We start from the raw sequence: 25,756 nt of genomic DNA on the forward strand, positions 1-25,756 counted from the left end.
AAAAAAGGGGAGGGGTTTGAACCCCTATTCCGCCGACATTCTAGCCGCCATAACTCCGCAGTACTTAGAGTTAGAACAAAGCCGAAGAGTGCGTTGAATAGAGCTCGTTGAACTCTATCTTCAGTATAAAGGACAACTCTCTATCCCGGCGCGTTTGGATCGGAGAGGCCGACTAATTTTCAAAAAATGGTCATATTGATCTTCCAAAACAGGCTTTTTCCTACACAAGGAGAACGAAGCGGCTCCCTTTTAACAAACAACTTCCGAGAATAAATGTGAAAAGGATGTTTTTAAAACGACATTTCTCAATCTCCTCAAGAGATGTGTTATGCTTAAAAATACTTATATTAAAAAGAAATAATTAACAATGTACAAGTTATTAATTTTGGATGCGCAGAATTCTGATGTTGAACACTGTACCACTGTCCGAACGGGAAAATTTCGGAGACAGAGAGGTTCAGGGTAAATTTGTTGCTGATAGCCGCTAACAAACTGAACATGGAGCCGCTTGCTATATTAAGAACTGACTGAATTATTAATTACTGTCTGTAACCATTATATTCTCATAAATAAAGATTGCCTTGCCAAGAACTTGATTTGTTGAATAAAATATATTATATAATTCGTATTTCAGGATATTCTTATGGGATTTTGCTTTTTACGGAATTTTCCTTAATGAATTTTGGTTGGTTCAGGAAAACATAACTGGTAATTTTGAGTTTTCTGAATAACGGCGTTCGGTATTGTAATATTTCGCGTATTAGTCGACATTTTGGACTTGGGGATTTTGATCCTGATTCGGTTACACTCGTCAATGAACAACTTTTATACCCTCACGGAGTCAAATAATGATTCTATATCTTTGTGATTGTTGATATCTTTTAACATTAAAATTTGTGGAAATGGCTCACAATAGGACTCACCATATGATTCGTCATAACTAAAGAATTAATGCAAATAGTTAACTTTCTTTCAGTTATGATGGCTGCAATCAAGACGGAAGCTGAGGACGATGTGCTGGCTGTACAGTCATTTGATGACACCGATATGGAAGAAGCAATTCCTTCAGCAGATGTAAATGTAAGGTTATTTTTCATTTCTTTACCTACACTTGTTAATATTAAAAAGGATTGGCTTGCATTCTTCTGCAAGAGGAACGATTATTAGAAACTATTTGCTGCGTAGTTACATCTTGAATGTTTTACGTAATAATTTGTACAGAATTTGCCAAATGCAGAGGATATGTCTCCTGTTAGCTGACCATTAAGTTTATTTTGGTTAGAAAGACTACCCTTACAACATACTTCATCAGGGTTGCCAACTCTAGAGGATAGAAATGCTGGACGCAAAAATAAAAAATTAAAAAGCACATAAACTTTTAATGAATTTCAATATAAATACATTTTTATTGTGACGCTCAATTAATCAATTAAAATTGCTTTCGTGTTGTTATTTGGTTGTGGCAGTGTAGCCCTATATTAAAGAACATGCCATAAGTCTATACACGTTGAAAAGCACAGGGTTGAAAAGTATACATGTCTCTACACTGACTACATTAACACTGTTTGAAAGAATCCTGTTGCTTCTTTTGTTTTTGTTTATCAGTTCTTTATTTGTTGAGATATAATAAAAGAATTCTCTACATGACATGTTAAAGTTCGTGTTTACTAAGAATTGTGATTCCTCTCGTCAGCTCAGACATTCTTCATTTAAAAAGAAATCGCTTCCTATCAGCATTGCTAATTGGAGGAGCATGTATGTGTTCAGCAATTTTCTTTACGTTTGAATATGATTCACCACAGTAATAATATTGGACACTAACTTTCTTGCATGATATTGGTTTTGAAATTCAACATAAGAATGAGAGTATGTAAGTAAATTTCGAAGTAGTAACCTACATTTTTGAATGAAGTATCGCCACTAGACAGCAGTATCATGAATGTGTGCACAAGCGAAACAAAGACACAACAATTGTAATATGGCGAATTTCAACATAAGAATGAGAATATGTAAGTAAATTTCGAAGTAGTAACCTACATTTTTGAATGAAGTATCGCCACTAGACAGCAGTATCATGAATGTGTGCACAAGCGAAACAAAGACACAACAATTGTAATATGGCGAATTTCAACATAAGAATGAGAATATGTAAGTAAATTTCGAAGTAGTAACCTACATTTTTGAATGAAGTATCGCCACTAGACAGCAGTATCATCAATGTGTGCACAAGCGAAACAAAGACACAACAATTGTAATATGGCGAATTTCAACATAAGAATGAGAGTATGTAAGTAAATTTCGAAGTAGTAACCTACCTTTTTGAATGAAGTATCGCCACTAGACAGCAGTATCATCAATGTGTGCAGAAGCGAAACAAAGACACAACAATTGTAATATGGCGAATTTCAACATAAGAATGAGAGTATGTAAGTAAATTTCGAAGTAGTAACCTACTTTTTTTAATGAACTATCGCCACTAGACAGCAATATCATCAATGTGTGCACAAGCGAAACAAAGACGCAACAATTGTAATATGGCGACACTACTGCATGCTTTGTCTCTGGGCTGGTATTGATGCATCCAATACCCATCACCTCAGACTCTGGGCTAGCATATCGGCTCCTCAACTTGTTTTCTGTAGTCATGTTGCAAACCCGTTGAACATTTGTCCGTGTGACAGTGTGCGCTGGCTCATTGAGTCAGTCTGCGATACTTGTTCACACTGCAACTGATTGTAACAGCTTGACATGAAGAGCAATGTTCACTATACACAGGCGACATTTCTTAATGAATATTCTTATAAATTCAAAAAATCTCACAGCAGATCGCTCATGGACTAGTACATATGCAGAGATATTTTTGTTTCGCAAATGCCACTTCTTTATCCAGCATGTGCACCCATCGATCTTTGCTTACAAATCGATAATGTATTAAATTGGAAAAATGATATTAAAGTAACTACCTCAAACTAATTTCAGCATGTTTTGCTATTAGATCTATGCAGCAGATAGTAAATATCAATACCTTAAGAACAATATACAGTACTTTGCATACTTCTACTCTGTAATAAGTTAAAAATTAAGATTATAGTTTATTTAACGACGCTCGCAACTGCAAAAATTATATCAGCGTCGCTGGTCTGCCGGAATTTTGTACCACAGAAGTTCTTTTACATGCCAGTATATCTACTGACATTAGCCTGGCGCATATAAGCACATTTAAATGCATTTTTCAGGGCCGGGATCGAACCCGCAGTCCACACCTGTGGAGTAACGGTTAGCGCGTCTAGCCGCGAAACCAACTGTCCCGGGTTCGATTCCCGATCGGGGTAAGTCACCTGGTTGAGGTTTTTTCCGGGGGTTTTCCCTCAGCCCAATATGAGGAAATGCTGGGTAAGTTTCGGTGCTGGACCCCGGACCCATTTCACCGGCATTATCACCTTCATCTCATTCAGACGCTAAATAACCTAAGCTGTTGATAAAGCGTCGTAAAATAACCCACTAAAATAAATAAAATAAATCGAACCCGCAACCTCGAGCACAGAAGGCCCGTGCTAACTGACTACACTACCCAGGCCGACTGTAATAGGTTGTGGAATAATATTCCAGGGATATTCTACAGATAGTAACCAGATATTCCTACTGAAAGAAAGAGTAATTAGAATAATAGTAGGTGCCAAATCTAGGGAATCTTGTATAACCATTTAAAAAAAAAACTACAAATAATGCCCCAAAAAATAGTGCGTTATCGACAGTAAAAATTTTTGATAGTCTCCCTAGAATATAAAAAATAAAACTCAAAACATAAGATAATTAAGGGAGAGGAGTACATAATTTTTCACGTCTTCCAAACTATAGCTGAATTAATGATGTGCATCAGTGCTTCATGAATATTTGTGTCTTATATTAAGTATCGAAACTCTTCAATATATATTTCAACTGGACTGTGACTATAATTAAGACCTTGTAATAATTATAATATTAAACTGCCCCCATTGAGAGTAGCCCTTACAGGCTCAGTATATCCTCAAAAAAATTATTATACATATGTAAACATAGATATTAAATTTTAAAGATAGGAAACAAAGAAAAGGGCGTGAAGAATTACAATTGCTATTACTATTGCGCCAAGCTATTAATTAGGATTTGGCAGGATTTTTTGACACAATTATCACAATGTCATCCCTCAGAGATGTTGGCAGAGCAAACTGCCGTCGAAATTCTTCGAAAAAAACTGGTATAGTCCCTCGAGCACCTATGAGCAAGCCGTATACCTCAACGTGAATTAAGGCATATTTCAGCTTGAAATAGTTGACTGTAGGCTCATACAGTAGATCGATTTCTTCTCAAGGTGGACCTCGGCTGACTGATGACATTCTACTTCAAAACGTATCGTGGGGTCCACAATGATGCCCTGTTTAGTGTCAGCATTGTACGCTAAAATATCTACTCGTCTCGTTGGCCCATTTTCAGCTAGACAGGAGATTTCTTCTTCTACTATCCAGCCCTTATTTCTTAATGCGGCAGCAATTTTAGATCTTACAAGATGATGTCTAGAGTTCCTCAAGAGCAATCCCTGTTCACAGAATCCCAAGACGTGTGGTAAAGTTTCAATCTTCGGGCAGCCATGTCTGCACTGGGTACCTTCGTACTACTGTACTACTGTATTGTTTTTTTTTTTAAATGCTCCATATACTTTCTGTGGAGCGATATATGAATACCGTGCAGTGTAAATAAATAAATACAAAACAATACCTCCACACTTGGCTAAAACTACCGTCTAGTGGTGATCACTACAAGCTTCTCATTAAATACATATGGCCCTACTTAGATTTAGATTTATAAGTTATACACTCAGTGTGCATTTTTCTAGTATGAATAACCGTAATAAGGTAAAGCAGCTCAAGGAAGGTGTAGTGCTTACTGTACCAGCACGTTCACTTGAGTATTAATAGCCAATTACAAGGCAATCCCTGATTTAAGGTCTGCAACAAAACTCCAGCTCCTGACACACAATTTGAATTACGCATTTATGATATATCTGTGTTCTACAGGAAGCTCACTTACAGAATCCACTTGCTTGTTGGACGACAGTACCGAGCATGGACCCCAGCTGTGATCTGAAATCGGAAATAAAAATGGAGGAAACAGAAGAGCCAGTTACATTTCCTGTGGTGAAGTGTGAGTCTGAGGTGAGTGATGTTCATTGGTTGTCGTGGTATGAACCATTAAGTACTGTGGACAGTTATTGTCATGTAACTAGTATGGAGGGGTCTATGAGACCTCTGTTTATTTGATATATTTATAAAATAATTTATTATGTACAACATCTGCAGCATACTGACCTTTGGTACGTCACTATAGAATAATATAATATGTAATTCAAGTCGTTTGGAAAATTTAAATAGTCTAATACAGTTACAAACAATAGAAATAACAAAAAAATGCAGTAATGACTTCCTAATTTTCCCAACGATTTCATTTTTAAACTTATTAAACGATTATCATGTTTTCATATTGTCAATAGAAGAAGAACTCAGAATATAATGCTAATATTTACTACACTTCAATATGGGCTATTTCATATGAAATCGATCAGTAAAAAACCTCTCACATTTTTATACTCTAATTTTTTCCCTACTTATACAAGGTGCTGATGGGAGTGCATTTTCAAAAATATACTATCGAAAGTCAAACGGTTTTCGTACTATTGAGCGACTAATTTAGCGTATTTTATAAAAACAAGCCTCTTTCAGCGCTCAGAACTCTGGAACCATTTACTGCAGAACACTGAACGAGAGCTTATTTTGAAGCTGACATTTGGTAGGTTATGTTAAGAAGTAATCCTTATTTTTATTGTACACAGAGAGACAGATAATCTGATTTTACTTACTTTTAGGCTTTTTGGCCATTTGTAGAAATGTAACAAAACATTGAGAAAAAACCTTGCATTATTAAGAGGGATTCGGCATTGTTTGCTTAGTGGTATGGCAATAAGTTTCGAGGGTATTAAATAGAATATTTTCACACGCCTAGACTTGAACGGCGCAGTACCCCACGCACTGGCCGAGAGCTGAAGATAAGCGAGCGTTGGGCGTCATTTTACTCCTGTGTTTATGAAAACGTGTGATAAAGCTAGCACAGCCATGACTGCTAGACGACACATCACGTATTTGTCTCCTGGCCTTGCTTGTCTCGACTACCTCCCGTCTCACAGTCAGCTGGTTAGTTCACGCACGTACTATTTATTTTCTTTATTTGAAATTTTCAATACTTTCTTATCAACATACCATCAGTAAAAAATATGTGTTTATTTGTACTTTCAAAGCGGAATCTAACCATATATTTTTAAAATATTTTTTCCTAGCCAAAGGCGTCTTAATGAGGAAAAATCTCAATTTCCCCATATCCATAAAAAGTAAGAAAATCTGTTTACATGTCAATATAAACTTTAAATTCTCAGCATCAAAATAAACCATGATTTTGATCATTGGGTGAAAGTGTTTCGGAGCTACAACAGTTTAAAGTTGCTAATTTGATGAAAATGCGATAAATTTAAATATTTTTAATTTAAACACTATGAAGTTCTGATGCCTCAAACTTTGCACAAAGCATTGTATCATTGTATATTTAGAATATTTAGAAATTTTAAGGTGAATTTTCTCTATATTTCGGTCGATTTGAGATGGAATAGCTCATATGTCAGTGAAATATTTTATTCAATTTTTTTAATCGGAAAATGTTTAGTGTGTAAAAACAGTTTTTCACTCACCAGTTTTTGAAAAATTAAACAACACAACCCTTTTTTGTAACACTCCACTCCTTCATAGGGCCACTCAAACTTTGTGCAAACACCTCACACAAATTTTCCTGGAGCACTCCATGCAAATAGCAACTCCACATCGAGAGCATGGATATTTGTTTTCTTCTCTTCAAACGTGGAAAGCACGTTGCCTAGAAGGTGCTGGTTTTTCCGCTTTGTTTACATGTATGAATGATATATCTACCACACAATCCCAAAAATTAAAAGAAATAACGAAAACATGTATGTGAAATACACGCACGCAACTACTATAGTACGTCTGTGAGACCACTTCAAACAAACTACACTCCATATCACTTGAGATAAAATTGAGATGAAGCACGTGGCCTTCTCGTGATGCAGATCGGGCAAATTGGCTTGAAGGTAAGATAAATAGAGAAGGGGGGAAGCAAGGAATGTATCTTAATATGGAAATTTCTTTAATCATTATATTGGATTTGAATGATCCTGTTTCCAGTCCACCTGCAGTTATCTTGTATTTTACATAGCGAGAAAAACCGAACCACTAAGTTGCTTTCTGATATGCAATATGTGGGTTTTCCAGGTTAGTTGGTTCCTCCAAGAATGGATCGGTACATTTGCATGGGTTTTCAATGATGTTAGGGCAAATCTGCTGCCACAATTTTCCCGACACTTTCCAATGTTAATCTGCGTTAGTTAGGTGTGTTAAGTTATTTCAGAAAAACATATTATAAACCATAGCTAAATACACAGCACAACTTCGCATTTCACATGTTGAAGCACTTCTACGGAAGAAGGTTTGCATAATGATGTTATTTATCCGACTTTGATGTTGACGTAATTATCGGCGACGTTTTCTCAGAGCTACATATCCATTGAAATTAAATGTATGTATGTATTTATTCACACTGCAAATGGGTATATACCTCGTGGCAGTGGTAACTAATTACCCTCAATGATGACAATTAATAATAAACACAACTAATAGAAAACAATAATTAATAATAGTAATAATAATAATAATAATAATAATAATAATAATAATAATAATAATAATAAAATAATAATAACAAGGAGCATACTAAATTAAATGAAGCATGGTCACTTAAAATAACATTTAAAGTAAATCTAATTTGTATCTGAACCCTAAGTTCGAACTAAGACCCACGAGTGTGACAGGTTCATACTTGCACAAGTACCTTTCGGCACTACACTCATTTCGCTGTCAACTCACTCACTGCAGTCTTACTACGACACATTTCACTGAGTCTATCCTGATTTCACTAATACTTAAAAAATATTTCACTTTGAAAATACTTTGCGCAGCCACTTCACTGACACCAACACACTTCACTTACACAATAGACTTCACTACACTACACACTTCACTGACACAACACACTTCCTCACTGATAGAACACTTCAAATAAAAAGATATCAATTACACCCTTTAAGGGTATATGTACGTGAACGACCACAAATATTATCAGAAAATGTAGGCTCTAAATTCCTAAAATGTCACAAGAAAATTAACTCAAAATTGGACAAAAAATACGAGGTACCACGATAAGACATATTAAAACTTAAATATCTGATAAAAATATAAAAAACGTTACTAATAATATTTTTAATCCAGTTTTATCAAAGTATGAAAAAAAAAAAATCTGCAGTTACATCATTTGGTAACCATAACATTGTTATGGTCTCTCTGACATCTTTAATATTTTTCCTGCATGTAATAAACACTTATTTGTGAAAAGTAGACTACTTTCAGATATGTACAGTTATTTATTTTAATGCAATTAGTTTTTTATTTGTCCTATATAAAATATATTAAAATTTACACTCCAATATAATGTTTTCTGGCCTAATTTTTCTATTTGCAAAGAAATGGGCATTATTGTAGTCCACCTTTTGCATAAATGGATGTTAAATCAGTGTACAAAACTTCAGAATTCTGTCTCTAATGGTTGTGGAGTTATGAAATAACATGTGTGAAGATTTTTAAATTTTGGAAAATTTAATTTAAAGTAAAAAGTGAATTATAAAAAATATTATTAGTAACCTTTTTTATACTTTTATCAGATATTTAAGTTCTAATAAGTCTTGTTGTGGTACCTTGTAATTTTTGACCAATTGTGAGTTCATTTCCTTATAAAATTTTAGAAATTTAGAGCCTGCATTTTCTGATATCTGTGGTCGTTCACATACATATACCCTTAAGTAATGTGTATAATACACTACCGCCTATTAGTAAAGTCCTTAAGGCTATTTTTAAATACATTTTTGGTTATTGGTAAAGCCTTTAGTAAGTCTGCAGGTAAAGCATTCCAGTCCCTGATAGTACGATTGAGAAAAGAAAACTTTCCAGTGTCCGTCCTCTGTCTTCTTTCCCTCAATTTATATGAAGAGTAATTTGGCGGCTGCAACCTATTTTTTATTTCTCTCCAGGCAATAAATAAATAAAGAGTGGGAAGAAATACGTACTGTTCTCCAGAGGAACAAACGTTGGAAAAACACAACTCATGCTCAATGAGACTCGTAGCGTCTTCCAGACAAATCAGTAATGCAGATGAACATTGCTTCACTGGCTTCGAGCAACTAGCATAACATCCACATATTTGCCCATCACTGGGTTTACAAGAAAGATGTAATTGGGAAGTGTTCAATATGCTGCCCACCATAAATTAACCACGTTGGTCGTAAGAATGTGTGTACTTTAGGTTTGACTAGCACTGTTCTGTATTTTTCTCAGAAAGAGAGATTCCATGAGGTCACAGAGGAAAACGGGATTAAGTTGGAAGTAAAAGAAGAGGAATATGAAGATTCAAGTGAGAGGTGAGTTTATGGTCACAGTTTAAAGAAGATACAGTAGGGACAACTAGAACATTTCGTGGGAACAAATTCTGAGTGCGCATATCACGAAACAGTCCAATATCTTGAATCCCCACCAAATGGTTCTGTATCTTTATAATGAATCTGACTGCCTGGCATGATTTAATATTAACTGAGAACATATATTACTTTTTTTTTTTAACAATTTAAAATTCATGAGGCAAAGGAATGGCAACATAACTGTAATAATAATAATAATATTTATTATTACTTCCATATGTAAACATTATGAAAATATTCACTAGTTGACGCTAACATTCAAGTCACTGACCAATTCTTATGTTGGTAGTATTGAAGCATGAGCTACATAGATAATGGCGTTCATTTCTATTAACTGCGAATCTCAACAATGGATATAATTGAATTGTTATCAACATTATGTTAGTGATGGATATTTTAATGCCAGTAACATCAAATACCTTACTATAATAATACCGGACAGCTAGCAGTTTTACGTGCGAACGACGATGGTGCTGCTACATATCTGCCGGGATGGAGATACACGCGAAACAAGCTGTAATCAACTGCAATGTATATTGTTGCTGGGCTAGTTAATTTGTTAAAACCTTTATGAATTAGTACTAGTGTTAAAATGTCAGTGTATATGTGTGCTGTTTATAATTGCGACAATTGCAGCATTACAAATTGCTCCAAATCGTACTTACGATTTCCGACAGTTCATAAAACGTGAGTCAACAACATTCTTTACTAGTCCTAATTCCTTCGTCTTTTTGTTGACAGAAAAATACAAATTAGTTTTTTATTTAGACCTAATAAATAAATATAAGTTAAAATGTATTGGATTTTAAAGTTTTATCAAATTAAGTTTTATTGTTGTCCACATGCCTTTACTAATTATTACAAGCATCAGATTACTATCAATTATTTTATCTTTGCAGTTGTCAGCAATGCGTATATAAAACATTACTATAAATTCATTCCTAATATCAGATTGATTTTGTCTCGGTAAACCAAAGAAAAAATATGTAGCAATTAATTACGGAAAGTAATATGAAATATGCAATATTTCTCATAATATGCAGCTTTGTTATAAGATAATAATTTTACATTAAATATTATTCAACATTTCCTCAGTGTGTCATATACAATTTCACATTAGTACCTCACGTTTTAAACAATAGTCCGAATCTCGCTATGTTAATATTTATATATGTGAACGTAATTCCATCCTTCTGCGCTAGATGTCAGGTCCGCGATTTTTCACACTCACGCCAATGCTACTAGTATAACGCTGTCCGGTATTATTATAGTAAGGTATTTGGTAACATTATACAATTATTTTTGCTTGTAAGTATCGACTCAGTCATTTCCAGACCAAGGTTCCGTGTTTCAAATTGATACATGTGCCTTTCCCATGGGTGTATATCTGTAAATTGGTCGTTGCTGTAAGAAGAATGAAAGCTTCAAGTAGTTCTATTTACCACATTGGAACTGAAGTTTCCACATTGGTATTAAGGTATTATCTGTTATGAGGTTTTTAACTTGGACTAATTGATTTCATTTATTGCAGCATTTCGAATAGTAACAACTATCAAATACCAAACGTCAATGACACTTTTCCTGAATATTGTGGCTCCTCATTGAGTTTTGCCTCTGGACGTACGGCGGACGATGATCCATTGAAATGTGGAAATTTCTTCTCAACGTCGAGTGAACTTAGAATACGTGTAAGTGGACCCTCGTACGAGAAGTCATTGAAGTGCGCAATTTGTGGAAAATTCTTTTCAAGAAAACGTAACCTGGATGTGCATTTACGTACGCATACAGGCGTGAAGCCATTCAAGTGTGATATGTGCGGGAAATATTTTTCTGATTATGTGAATCTTAAAGTACACCTACGCTATCACTTAGGCGTGAAACCATTCAAATGTGATTTTTGTGGGAAAGCTTTCGTAGAATCTGGGAATTTTAGAGTTCATGTACGCACACATACAGGCGAGAAGCCATTTAAGTGCGATATTTGTGGAAAATCCTTCTCAAGAAAATTTATCCTTGAAGTTCATTTACGTACACACACCAAAGAGAAGCCATTCAAGTGTGATAGTTGTGGGAAATTTTTTTCTGGCTCTGAAAATTTTAAAGTACATGTACGCAGTCACATGCTCGAGAAGCCATTCATTTGTCATTTTTGTGGGAAAAGTTTCATTCGATCTGGAAATTTTCGACAACATCTACGCACGCATACTGATGACAAACCTTTTAAATGCTGTACTTGTGGGAAGTTGTTCTCCAGAAGAAGTACCCTCAACATGCATCTTCGTACGCATACGGGCGACAAACCATTCAAGTGTGATATCTGTGGGAAATATTTTTCAGAATCTGGGAATCTTAAAGTACATATACGGACTCACACGGGCGAAAAACCGTTCAAATGTGACACCTGTGAGAAATCTTTCGCAACATCTGGATCTCTTAGTGTTCATATACACACTCACTTGGGAGAAAAGCGATTAAAATGCGCTTATTGTGGGAAATTCTTCGCTACCCTAAGTACTCTCAAAGTTCATGAACGTACGCACATGAATCTGAAACCTTTCGAATGCGATGTCTGTGGTAAATGTTTCACGATGAAAGGAAGTCTCAGAATTCATGTACGTACGCACACGGGCGACAAACCTTTCAGATGTCACATTTGTGGAAAGTGTTTTAATCAATCAGGAACACTCAAATACCATATTGGCACTCACATAAGCGAGAAGCCATTCTAACCTGTTTGGTAAATTATTTAACATGGTTAAGCATTCTTAAAGAACATGGACGTCATCACATGACGGAGAAACCAGATGAAAAGTGTCTACGAGAAGGTTCACAACCACAGCTGTTATAGAGATTCTTGTTTGCAGATGGAATTTATAGATAGGTCGATGTCTAATGGGGAGTCTCCACTGAATATCACGAAAATTAAAAAAAAAAAAATTATTCCTGTTCACGTCTCTAGAATGTATATTTTCGTACTGCAAGTGTATTTAAGTTCAATTCTGATTACAAATATGTTTAAAAATGCTTTTAAATTAAAGCTGTAAAGGATGTGGCATTTAAAAACCGATCAAAATTATTTTTTCGTAGCAGAATTCTTTTTTACAAATTTCTGATTACAAATGTATTACCTTTTTGTTCTAAAGTTGGCTCCCTGAAGTTACTAGATGAATGTAGCAGAGGAGAATTTTAATAGGTATGTGTTACATAAATATTAATTTTACTTTCAACTCCATTTTTCCGCAAGTTTATTTTTCTTCATTTAACACCAACTTTTTATGCCAGATATTAATCAATTTGGATGAAATTTTTACTATAAGTATTTATGAGATACCTGCATTTTTCTATGCATTTATTTTGTAAGAAATGGCGCTAGTTTATTTTATTAATATTTTTTATGAATTTTAGAAAAAATGATATATTAGAAATTAAAAAAAAGAAATTTGAAAGTGAATAAATGACATATTTCATAAAACGAGTGCATAGAAATATTTCTCTGTGTCTTGTGGCTGTAACTGAAAATGTAGGAAGCTTAAAAATTGAGATCTTATACTAAAAGCTTGAGTTTGAAAATATTTCTATAAAAAAAATAGAGAAAATATAAAGGTCAAAATCTAAAAACTTTTGGGAGTTAAAGATTTCGATTTTGTTATTTTTTACATAGTAAACATGGTCTCTAAAATTTGGTTGTAACAAATTATTACGAAAAAGGTCATTTTCAGTGGAGTGACCACTTATGTCTTATGCCATTAAAATGTGTGTCGTAGATCAGTAATTCCTACTTGTTATCTATCAATGGTCGTACATGTGATTATTTGTAGTGTTACCAATTAAATGCCTTCTTCCTAAGAACTTATTATTGGCAGCAAACCACCGAACTCTATTCTCTTCATAACATAAGAATTTGTATTTTAACCTGTGTATAATGGCAGTTTACACTAAACATATACGTCAACATATATGCCTAACTTAAGAGTCAGGCCACAAAGGGAAACATTGAAGGAGGAAGATTCGATCCGGTGCTGTGGATTGAATTCGGCGTAGCTCAGTGGTCAGAGCGCTTGGTACGTAGAACCAAGGACCAGGGTTCGATCCCTGGTGCCAGAGCGAACTTTTCTCCTCTAATATTAAATATTAATAACTGAAATGCTTATAAAGCTACAATCACCGCGTTTTTATATAATGTTTATCAGATCAGTAATGACAAATGTACAAAATTTCATTCACCTATGATAAGTGGTTTGCATTTTATAACATTTTATTGAAATATTGAATTCCTTTATATAAAGATTTCCTTGCGCCAAAGTTTACATTACTCTTAACTATATTCACTTAAATGGATTCTTATAACATATGCGTGAGACCAAAACTTAATATAAAGTTTTGCTGTAAAATTAAAGTAAATTAGTGGAATATTTTATTATAAACGTATGAAAAATAAAAATATTAATAATCAAAAAAAGTCATACTAATTTACCTACTCACTACAGAAAAACTCCAATAGTCATATTTGTTTCAATATATACAAAGAATCATACAGTATAAGTGAGAATCAGTTGAAAATAACGTATATTGTGGCGCAAGCGACATTTTATATAAAGCGATTCAATATTTTATTACTATATTAATAAAATGAAAACCACATATCACAGAGGGATGAAATTTGTACAAATGTTGTTAATAACGAGATACACCAGTGCTAAAAGTCTTCTGAATTTAGCTTTATCAACATGGATGTTATTAATTTCAGTATAGTGTTCTCTTAAAAAGAGAATATAGCGAATGTAATTAATTTATTTTATTAATCGTTTAGTTTAGTTTTATTCTATTATTTATTTCCGTATATTACTTTATTTATTACCACGGAAGGTATAGTAGGGAATAGGAATATTGGCGGATGGAGGTATACCCCTTCATACTAACCCAACCCACGTTCCACCCCTACTTTAGCTGTAAACGTTCTTCGAAAGGTCACTTCCGAAATATCTTTCACTCCTCGCTACGTAACCTAAAGTCTGTAACATCGAAATAGTGTTTATATATAAACACTGTCTGTGTGCCAGTATTTAGTGTAATTTCTGTGCGCAGCATTATAATTATTTCATTAAACAACAGCACATGTGAACACGTCATTTGTTATAATACAAACTACTGGTATACAATATGCGACATGATTTTATAACTACTATACCGATATCGAATAGCATTCGTATTTTGAGGTGAATAAACTAAGAAAATCGGTTGAATTCATATCTTCCAAGTTCGACAGTCTTGGAGAGGAATTGGCGCACACAAGACACGAACTCAACTCCACGCAGGAGGAGATGAAGAGGCTAGTGCAAGAAAATGACCATCTCAAACAGGAAGTGAGTGATCTGCAGCAGAGACAATATAATGCTATTTGGAGTTCCGGAGATCGATGAACAATCAACTTATGAAGTCATTGCCTAAATATCGGAAGTCATAGGTGGTAGTGAATTGGTGCAGCATTATGTAAGCGTTGCACATCGCATACCATCCAGGCCAGGGAAGACGCATCCTATTGTCATCCGCTTCACAAAGAGGAGAAGTCGTGATGAATGGCTCCAGCTGTTCAGAAATGAGGCCAAAAATGATGGCAGCGGCCCTGGGATTGCGACAAAGAAAGTCAACAGGGACCTTCCGGCAGGAAGAATCACAGCAGGTGACCAACTGACAGCAGTGACCAGAGACCTTTTGAACAAGACAAGGTTGCAAGAAAAGATGAAGCCAGTCCCGTAAGTAAAATCACTAATGTTGACGATGTAAATAATTTGTAAATAGTATTGTGTCGGTACCCAGGTTTTATTTTATATAATATAATTGACTTAACAATGGCTAGTAATACTATATCAAATGAAATCCATCAGTGCAAATTTAATAATAATGATAACACAATGGTTTTTAACGATTTACTTCACTGCGATGAGTATATTGCCAATATACTGTCAGATCTTAAAATATTTCACTTAAACTTATAGTGGCCTAATTCCTGTTTTCCTCATTCTCTTAATAACCAGAATTTCAATCATATTACGAAAATTTTAATTTGTTGTATTAATTAAAGATTTTTTAAGTATTCGTAAACACTATAAATAATTCCTTTCCTTTCTAGACATGTCGCTCAACTAGGCACAGAGTATTGAAAATTACTGTTTGAATATGTGCACAGTGAACAGACAACAGCTACGATGACTGCTCTCTCAATACCCATCGATTGGCTTGCAAGCAACTACACCCGAACTGCATCGACACACTGCCAATCAGTCATCCCAATGGACAGGTCAGAAGAGAAGGGGTGGTACGTGCAAAAATGTGCTATGTACGACCCGCCAATATCTTTGCTCCCTACTATAGTCATATATTCTCTAGGCTTAATAAACTTTGTCCTTATTAGCGTCTAGATTCTGTTTTGGAATGTTCAAGAAAATATTTGAGATGGTTCCTATCTATACCATGTTCATTTATGTTGCTAATACTGCGATAAGGACCTGGTAATACGAACTTCGTGAAGTATCGAATATCGCGAGTTAAATGTTGTTATTGTTTTAACTCTAGTAAAAGTGACAGATTTAATTACTAAAATACATTTCAAAATCATATGCAAATGTTAAACAGTGCAAAACATTTTGAAATATACAATATTATACAGTATTTCAATAGGGTAGAATCTAAAAATAAGAAACATAAATTTTTCAAAATATTATAAGGCATTTTTGTTTATAAAATTAATGTTATTTTTTTGTTTCTTAGAGAATTGCATTTTTTTTCTCAATTACATAACAGATTTTGTTAAAAAGAATAGAGACAAAGTAAATGGAAAAAAAAAACGGAAATGAAGTTATTTCGCCAACTCGCAAAAAAAAATTGAATCGCTAATGATTTGCAAATAGAATTTGCCGCACTTGAATTATCGGGAATATTGTATTATTTTACTAATATTCCATGGTATTCATACATTGCTTTTTTCAACTAGAATATGGAGCAAGTCAAAAAACTTAATACTACTATTTGATGTTAATTTATAGTCACAGTCTAGTTAAAATATATATAGTAGAAGTATACAATATAATGTACTACTACAACACAAAGTTTTATTATCAATTTCCTGAAGCGTTGTTGAATGTCATGAATTCACCTACAGAATAGAAGGCGTGAGAAATTAGGTACTTATTTAATTTGGTCCAAAATAATCTTCAATGTAACAATAGATGCTATAGAGTTACCAATAACGAAAAAAAAATCTAGAGTTTTTTTTTTTTTTATTTAAGTGTGTGTTTCATTTTTCCACATCTTTTCTTTTCAAGATTGAGTGATTTCTTGCATATCAAAATGTTTGCAGGATATTTCGTTATACAGCATCTTCTACTGCTTCTCATGATAAATCTTTAGGATCTCTTTGATTTGGGAGTCTTTTATCTATCACGTATCGTAGATAATTACCAGTTAGATAGTAGTTACCCTGGGCACAGTTGAACTATTCTTTTGTGTCTCGATTTTGGAAATTTGTACCTATGTCAATATTCAATATTCTCCTTGAGGCATTTTATGTAAATCACAAGTTATGACTTGATACCAGATTCTGAATCAATTACTCTGACGCATTTCTTGTATTTGTCCGTGTTTGCACGCATTTCCTTTAATACCATTCCAATAGCTTCAATTTCTTCATGTAAAGTGGTCCTTGGATCGTGGAATACTGTTCCAGCTTTCTGATTGAAAGCTGTCAGGTCCACCAGTGTGGAGTAGAGGTTAGCGTGTCCAACCGTGGAACGAGCAGGCCCATGTTGAAAGTCTAGTTGGGACAAATTATCTGGTTCGGGTTCATTCCGAGGTTTTTCTCTCAATCACTTGGTAAAAGAATTGCTGGCTAACTTTTGGCATTTGACCTCACACTCGTTTCGCTTTCTTTAACTTCAACCTATCATCTTCAATAGTTCCTGGTCGACCAGGAAATCCAGAAGGTATGTGCCGTTATTCATCTGTACATATCATTTCTGGGGAGCTTCATTTCCAGGAGGCAGAAGGGTTTTCACAGTGGACTACAGCATATATAGTTACCAGAGCTGTGTAGCACCCTCTGACATGAGTCAATGGTGAATCACTATCGCGATATATTCCCTTCTCCCAATCCCAATAAGAGTTGGCTATCGATATTTCTGATTTTTCTTTGTTGTGGTTTTTGTGTGACATACTTCTAGGTTGGGGAGCCTGAAGTTTTCTCACGACTTGTCCTAAAGCCTTAGGTAAAACCACGGAAAAATATCGATCAGTCATACGCTGAGTCCACTCCTGGCATGAATGCCATGCTGATAAAATCATCCTTAATAACTTACTGGATACAAGGCAAGCCATGTACTGAGTCCAGCAACGTCAATTTCCCTAGAAAGAGACGGAGTTCAAAATCTGGCTTTGTGAAAGGTTTAAGGTGGGCATAATTCTTACTCACGGTCGAAAGGTTGAGCCATTGATCCTAATATCCTTCTGTAATTATGGTACCACGAGTGACGTCATTATATTGCAAGGAAATGGGAAAAATCTGTATCAAGTTTCGCATTAAAAAGCTATTATAATAATGAATTGCAGAAATACTATTTTTAAACATCACTAATTTTATTTCATAAGCAAAGACGTTATATAGTTGTCATTAGTTGCCTATTTGAGACTTCTCTTAAACTTATCACAGCCTTGTTGATCCCTTTGTTGGCGTGCATGAAAGGAATCAAGTTTACATAATAACGTTTCACATCGGTCTTTGTGATGTGTGGAAGTTTATCAAGTAACTGATATAAGACTATACATAGGAATAAATTCATTTTACATGTATACATAGTGGGGCTGTATTGTATTCATTACTCTACACTAGCCAGTTGTCGCTACTGAAGTCTTCTACTTACTCCTACAGGAAACTTAGAAGAAGTAAGTATAGTTCTGATGTACCCTTTCACAATAGTAATGAAATAATAGGCTACCCGTCAAAAATTTTACCACATAATCATCAAACACAGGAGTATAAATACATTATTCTTCCAGGAAGTGTCAGATAATGGATTGAACAACAGGAATATAGGCCTAACTACATAATATGTTAAATTGAGAGACACACATTAACAATCTGTGTATAAATCTTCCAGGATAACTTTTGTCAAAACTGTAAACTCCATTATGTCATATGGGAATTTGAAAGATAAACTGGGTGAAACCTTTGGCTTTAAATTGAACGATCGTGGGGAAGTGCTTGACAGAAAAAAAGTTTTTTTTTCGTGTTCAGTGATGCAGGAAACATTGTTACTAAACGTAGGGCGTCACTTAATTCCGAGCATGTGAATGCACTTACATATTTAAAATCGTGAATGAAGAAGTATTAACTAGGTGAGTCTTCATACTTTTTTTATTTACGTTTGTCTCAAATATTCCCGGAGAATTTGACACAATTAATTATAAGCCTCATAATAAACATGCTTATTTTTTTTATTTTAGTTCGTTATTTAACGACGCTGTATATATTTGGCGAGATGAGGCCGAGGATTCGCCACAGATTACCTGGCATTCACATAACGGTTGGGGAGAACAAAACAACCCGGTAATCAGCCAAAGCAGGGATCGAACCCACGCCCGCACGCAAAAAAAAAAGCAGAGGCAAACGCCTTAACTGACTGAGCCACGCCGGTGGCTTAATAATATGTTTCTAAGTAATGAAAATATTTGTTTTGTAATATAACGATACAATGTATAGAGATATACAACATTTAATTCTTAGGCTTATCACGAAACACAAGTTAAATTTAACTATAATTGTGTATTACAGTATATTAAAACTTTTTTTTCAACCTGATCAAAACTCGATTATTGGATTAAATTCAAATAGTTAATCGATTCAATATTTTGATTGATAGACAAATCTAATTATTATTATTATTATTATTATTATTATTATTATTATTATTATTATTATTATTAATATTAATATTATTACTATTATTACTGTGATTATCATAATTTTTATTTGATTATTATCATTTTTGTTACTATTATTATTATTATTATTATTATTATTATTATTATTATTATTAAGATATATATTTCAACAGAGATTACGGTATTGGATATTTTATTCCAATATTACTACCTATATAATATATTTCCTGATTTTGTGTAGCAGATGATTAGTTTAAAACTACTTTGATTAATATTTCTGCAAAAGTAGATCTTAACAATTTGTGATAAGTGTTTCTCAGCATCTCGATGTGGTAATTCGTGAATTGCGTGTTTCAGTTGTGATGGATGCCATCAAAGTGGAACCAGAGGTTGATCCGTTGGCATTACAAGCGAATATCAACCCCTATGTGGAAGAGAAGAAGCCTTTACATGAGGTAAATTGAAGGAATGTTCATATCTAGATTGTTGCTCTGCCTGTATGATGATTTGATCAGTAAGAATAATTTGTGTTAAAGGAAACTAAACCTACAATTTCCCGGTTCACTTACCATTATGTTGTGTGCTACATCATCGTTTTAGATCATACATGGGCACAATTTTCGGTTACGTGAAATAGTTTGTTTACTAGAAGAGGAGACTGCAGAGTAGGATGGGAAATATAAACTGCTGTGACCTGCGTCACCTTATCGTAATTCCTAAGGCGGTCAGTGGCGAATTATTAGGAAAGCGCTTGGTTAGCGTGAGAGACTCGAAAACGTTTATTCAGTTTGGCAAATTAATTCGGCAGCTTTAATCATAAATCTGTTTACTGTTTCTCCGTCGCTGAATTGATTTAAATCACAGGCGAGAAATTGCGTAACTAGCCAATAATATTCCATCACGTTGTCTACGTTTATTTTCTTGAATATTCTGGCGTTTCTCAAGATTACTTAATAGATTTGCACGTTCTCGACCTAAAATAATTTCAGAAAATCATATTTCGTTTTCTACGCACATTTGATATTTTTTTATAAATTTCTTTTGGAAATAATACGTACAAACAACATTTAATTCCTCGTAGGCTACCTTTTAATGCAGCGTGTTTAAGGTATAATGTCGTATTTAGTATACTATGTAAATGTTAAGATCATAAATTTTCTCCGGAATAGTACGAAAAATAACATTTAATTTGTCTTACCTTGTAATTCAGCATGTTCCTTATGACGTAGGGGGTAATGTCGTTGTATATTAAATTTATTAATGCCTAATAGGATTTTCGAGCATAACATACATCGTATGTTTTCCACTTCTAAACCGCAAAAAAACTCTTCCTCCCATTTCTCATGAAATAATCGTTTTCTAACGCGTACACACTGCTTTGATAATGCCATTATGCCACCACTGATATTGCTTATGAAACTGATATAGAACCTGCCCATGCCTAGGAGCTTCGTGAGGGAGGAACGGGGACTGTGAAGATGATGTCACTCAGAGCGATAAGCTCTGTGAAGGTCAGTGGGGCACAAATTCTCAAGTGAGGCACGATGCCCATGTCTGTTTTAGATTGTAATTCTTCAATTGTTGATATGGGCTGCTTTAACTTCCCTCCAACTTTATTCTTTAAATAGTCATATTTTTCATATATTTATTATATTTCAAGTATTACAGTAGAGACGTTCAATTACAGCTCAGTGTTTGCTCAATGCATACAGCATCTGTTTTCCATGTTGGTAATTCATGTTTGAATCCCGGTTAGTCAGATCGACGTAGACATTCGTCGGTAGTAGGTTTACACGCTGTACTCACATTTCCCGTTCAGTCATGTCACTATTGTTTCATCTATCATCACCATCATGAGATGTTTGCTTCTCACTGCACCGATTTTCAGGGTATTTCTAAGTGAATTAAAAAAAAAAAACATCTTATATGTTTCTATTCCGCAGGAAGAAAATTCATTGGTTCAGCACATTGCAGGCATGAAGGTGGAATGCGTAGAGTACGGCCCTGACGCGACATCAGTGATGAAGCTGGAGGATACTTCGTTGCCATTTAGTTTTTGTAGCATAAAGAGTGAAGCTGAGGTGAGTGGATCACTAGCTATATTTCCAATATTTATGTTATGTTATATTTATGTTATGTTATTTATGTTATATTTATGTTATGTTATATTTTTATTTTAATTTTATTTTAAACATTTCATTCCAAAGTCTGTACAATGCAGCATAGGAAAATGTCATGATTTACAAGTTATGTTATGTTATGTTATGTTATATTTATGTTATTTTATGTTATATTTATGTTATGTTATATTATATTTATGTTATTTTATGTTATATTTATGTTATGTTACATTATATTTATGTTATATTATATTTATGTTATGTTATATTTATGTTATGTTATATTTATGTTATGTTATATTTTTATTTTTGTTTTATTTTAAACATTTCATTCCAAAGTCTGTACAATGCAGCATAGGAAAATGTCATGATTTACAAGTTATGTTGTGTTATGTTATATTTATGTTATGTTATATTATATTTATGTTATGTTATTTGTTATGTTATATTTATGTTTTGTTATGTGATATTTATGTTATTTTATGTTATATTTATGTTATGTTATTTATGTTATGTTACGTTATATTTATGTTATGTTATATTATATTTATGTTATGTTATATTTATGTTATGTTATGTTATATTATATTTATGTTATGTTATATTTATGTTATGTTATATTATATTATATTTATGTTATGTTATGTTATATTATACTTATGTTATGTTATGTTATATTATATTTATGTTATGTTATTTATGTTATATTTATGTTATATTTATGTTATGTTATATTTATGTTATGTTATATTTTTATTTTTATTTTATTTTAAACATTTCATTCCAAAGTCTGTACAATGCAGCATAGGAAAATGTCATGATTTACAAGTTATGTTGTGTTATGTTATATTTATGTTATGTTATTATTTATGTTATGTTATATTATATTTATGTTATGTTGTGTTATGTTATATTATATTTATGTTCTGTTATTTATGTTATGTTATATTTATGTTATATTATGTTATATTTATGTTATGTTATATTTATATTATGTTATATTATATTTATGTTATGTTATTTATGTTATATTTATGTTATGTTATATTATATTTATGTTATGTTATATTATATTTATGTTATGTTGTGTTATGTTATATTATATTTATGTTATGTTATTTATGTTATGTTATATTTATGTTATCTTATATTATATTTATGTTATGTTATATTTATGTTATGTTATGTTATGTTATATTATACTTATGTTATGTTATGTTATATTATATTTATGTTATATTTATGTTATATTATTTGTTATGTTATATTTATGTTATGTTATATTATATTTATGTTATGTTATGTTATATTATATTTATGTTATGTTATTTATGTTATGTTATATTTATATTTAAGGCGCCAGATTTAGCGACAATGTCCATCATTACTAAATCGTACTATACTTAGTACGGAAATGCTGCCAACTTTGGATCGTCTATTTGTTTGTCAAACGTATTTTTGATGCACAAAAATGATCAGATGTTAAAAAAGAATGCTCATGGCACAGTAAATGAACTAGTTAGGCTTAATTGACTGAATACACAATTAGAGTCATTTCACCTTTATACAAATTCTGCTTGTACTTGGCATTTAAATTTACGTCCTTGATAGGAAATCACGGTCCTAGATATTCAAGTGGAGTTGCATAAATCTTGTGTGATATTTAGCCGATTGTTCTTTCCAGGAAGGAACGCTCGATTTGTACACAGTGAAGGAGGAACTGAAGCCGGAGGAAGCAGACGTCAGCGAAGTCTTGTGTGACAGGTGAGTGGATTGAGCCAGTTTTTCCTACCACATGTATGGATGTAATCGTCCATTTTTTGGGGACGAACTACTAAAACGTTTTTTACGTTAACTGGTGAAGCTATGGTGCTGTAGTTCGTTTTTTTCACGGTAGTTTTAAATTTTGATCAGTTTTCATTTTTATTGTCCAATCTTTTCCTTTTTTTCCCCCTTTGTTATTTTACGTTACCTGGTGAAGCTGTGAAGCAATAATTCGTTTCTCTCACTGTGGTTTTTAATTTTGATCAGTTTTCGTTTTTATTATCCACCTTTTCCTTTTTTTCCCCCTTTGTTATTTTACGTTACCTGGTGAAGCTGTGAAGCAATAATTCGTTTCTCTCACTGTGGTTTTTAATTTTGATCAGTTTTCGTTTTTATTATCCACCTTTTCCTTTTTTTCCCCCTTTGTTATTTTACGTTACCTGGTGAAGCTGTGAAGCAATAATTCGTTTCTCTCACTGTGGTTTTAAATTTTGATCAGTTTCGTTTTTATTATCCACCTTTTCCTTTTTCCCCTCCGTTATTTTACGTTACCTGGTGAAGCTGTGATGCAATAATTCGTTTCTCCCACTGTGCTTTTAAATTTTGATCAGTTTTCGTTTTTATTATCCACCTTTTCATTTTTTTTTCCCCCTCCGTATTTAACATATTCTTATGTCACAACCTTGTAGTATGTTGATTTGTTTTTGTAACGGAATTTTACATTCACTGTCCAGTGATATCGTAAAATCTACTTTGCTCCTTTCAGAATTTCCTAACAAGTCACAGTCGAGTCTAGCAGAATACCGAATAGATTAACAATAGTTTCATCACTAAATTGCATGTTGCGCAATGGAAATGTCTTTATGAAATGGATAACTTAGGAATACTGGTGGGGTGTGGTTTGAAGACCTGTGATCTCCTCTATATGACAGATTTATTACGGATTCAGACTGTGACTATAGATCCAAAATCACGGCTTCTAGAAATGCCATCCCCGTCCGATATGTGATTCATAGCAATGGCGACTGATATAGGTATGTGTCACAGCTTCAGAGTCCAGACAACTGCAATTCAGAAACTTAACTTGACGGACAACGTAACTGGGATCTAGTTAATTTTCATCCCAATCCAAAGGTTCAAATCGGAAAGTCTTTGATACTGATGCTCACTATATTAGTTCTTGAATGATTCACGTTATCTTTCGTAAACAGTCTTGGACGAATAAACGCGTCCTCACATCGCGATAACACTGCTCAAAGCGTGTTTTCTATTCAGTTATACTTGCTGCATATGACTATTGTTGATATAAGACATGGCACCAGTATGTCAGTTCAGTTCTCAGAAAAGCAGCAAATCTAAACACCTGTCGGCTCGTTATGAGAAACGCAATCGCCAGGAATCATTCGAACAAAAAATCGCTATTGTCTATGACGACGAAACATTGTCACACCCGATCTCTACTAAGTGTAGCGCACATCACAGGTACTGGGCAGGATAAAATGGACAGTTATATTTGGAAGCCAGAAGAAAGATGGCAGATTTTCAATATAAATAGTGGATTATATTAAATTAAGAGAGAGAGAGAGAAATAAATCGTCTTGCCTTAATTAAGGATGACCACGAGGATCCGGAAATTAATAGCAAATAAATATAATTAATTATTTAATAGATTAATAAAAAATAAATACATTTCTTCCTCGGTGTATTTGGAAACGTCCTGAATAAATTACAGGTGAGATGTGAAATAGTTAAATGTTAGCAGCCATGTAAACTTTTTTTTTACTTACTCGTATTTACACGTGTGTCATGAGTCCCATTTTATGTCTAAATGTTTGAGGTGAATTATTGTAGTATTCTCTTTCCATATCATTTTTCTTATTATACTGCCTTCTATATTTTCACATTCCTCTATTCCTTTTGAGGAAACTGTTCCTACATAGTTTTGCTACTCTTCCAAATTCTTTTGCAATACACACTCAACGTTGTCTTCATTATATTATTATTCTAATTTAAGTAGTAATATTAGGAACTGAAAACAAGTATTTTTCAAAAATGAGGTGAAATCTGTAGTTAATGAACAGTCATCATTTAATAATACGTCTGCAATTGTCTAAATGCACACAAAATCATCACGTATAGCTTCATTAAAAGAAGTAAAATGTCACCAAGTTTCAAATTAGAGGGCGCAGTAATTTTGTTCCTATCAGACTTGAAGTCACATTCAACCATAACATAACTCCTGGAAACTTATGATTTAAAT

At 33.5% G+C, this 25,756-nt stretch overlaps 2 protein-coding genes across 4 annotated transcripts in view; both read left to right on the forward strand.

Annotated features, from left to right (window-relative positions):
* The first annotated feature begins 943 nt into the window (after positions 1–943).
* LOC138691850 (oocyte zinc finger protein XlCOF6-like) lies at positions 944–21,589 on the forward strand. Of its 3 annotated transcripts, none has more exons than XM_069814388.1 (7): positions 944–1,080; positions 5,055–5,192; positions 9,540–9,622; positions 11,211–15,432; positions 15,810–15,995; positions 19,970–20,067; positions 21,556–21,589. In XM_069814388.1, exons 1-4 carry the CDS (start codon positions 952–954, stop codon positions 12,406–12,408), a joined length of 1,548 nt encoding a protein of 515 aa, XP_069670489.1. In that variant the 5' UTR covers positions 944–951; the 3' UTR covers positions 12,409–15,432; positions 15,810–15,995; positions 19,970–20,067; positions 21,556–21,589. The 3 variants fall into 3 exon arrangements, with proteins under 3 accessions (XP_069670489.1, XP_069670491.1, XP_069670490.1); XM_069814390.1 differs by having other exon boundaries at positions 15,867–15,995; XM_069814389.1 differs by lacking the exon at positions 21,556–21,589 and having other exon boundaries at positions 19,970–20,068.
* Positions 21,590–21,634: 45 nt separating this feature from the next.
* Positions 21,635–25,756, forward strand: part of LOC138691862 (protein GVQW3-like) — a 29,717-nt gene continuing 25,595 nt past the window's right edge. The window contains exons 1-2 of the mRNA XM_069814413.1: positions 21,635–21,693; positions 23,417–23,496. The gene's annotated coding sequence lies outside the window, so the exon portion shown is untranslated. The remainder of the gene's footprint in view (positions 21,694–23,416; positions 23,497–25,756) is intronic.

Source organism: Periplaneta americana, chromosome 16 (assembly GCF_040183065.1).
Source record: "Periplaneta americana isolate PAMFEO1 chromosome 16, P.americana_PAMFEO1_priV1, whole genome shotgun sequence".
Classification (NCBI taxonomy): domain Eukaryota; kingdom Metazoa; phylum Arthropoda; class Insecta; order Blattodea; family Blattidae; genus Periplaneta; species Periplaneta americana.

Bases quoted from the DNA above. Each gene is read 5' to 3' on its own strand.
- LOC138691850 (XM_069814388.1), top strand. From the start codon at position 952: ATGCAAATAGTTAACTTTCTTTCAGTTATGATGGCTGCAATCAAGACG. The intron at 1,081-5,054 runs GTAAGGTTATTT...TGTGTTCTACAG, and splicing joins TTCCTTCAGCAGATGTAAAT to GAAGCTCACTTACAGAATCC. The intron at 5,193-9,539 runs GTGAGTGATGTT...TATTTTTCTCAG, and splicing joins TGGTGAAGTGTGAGTCTGAG to AAAGAGAGATTCCATGAGGT.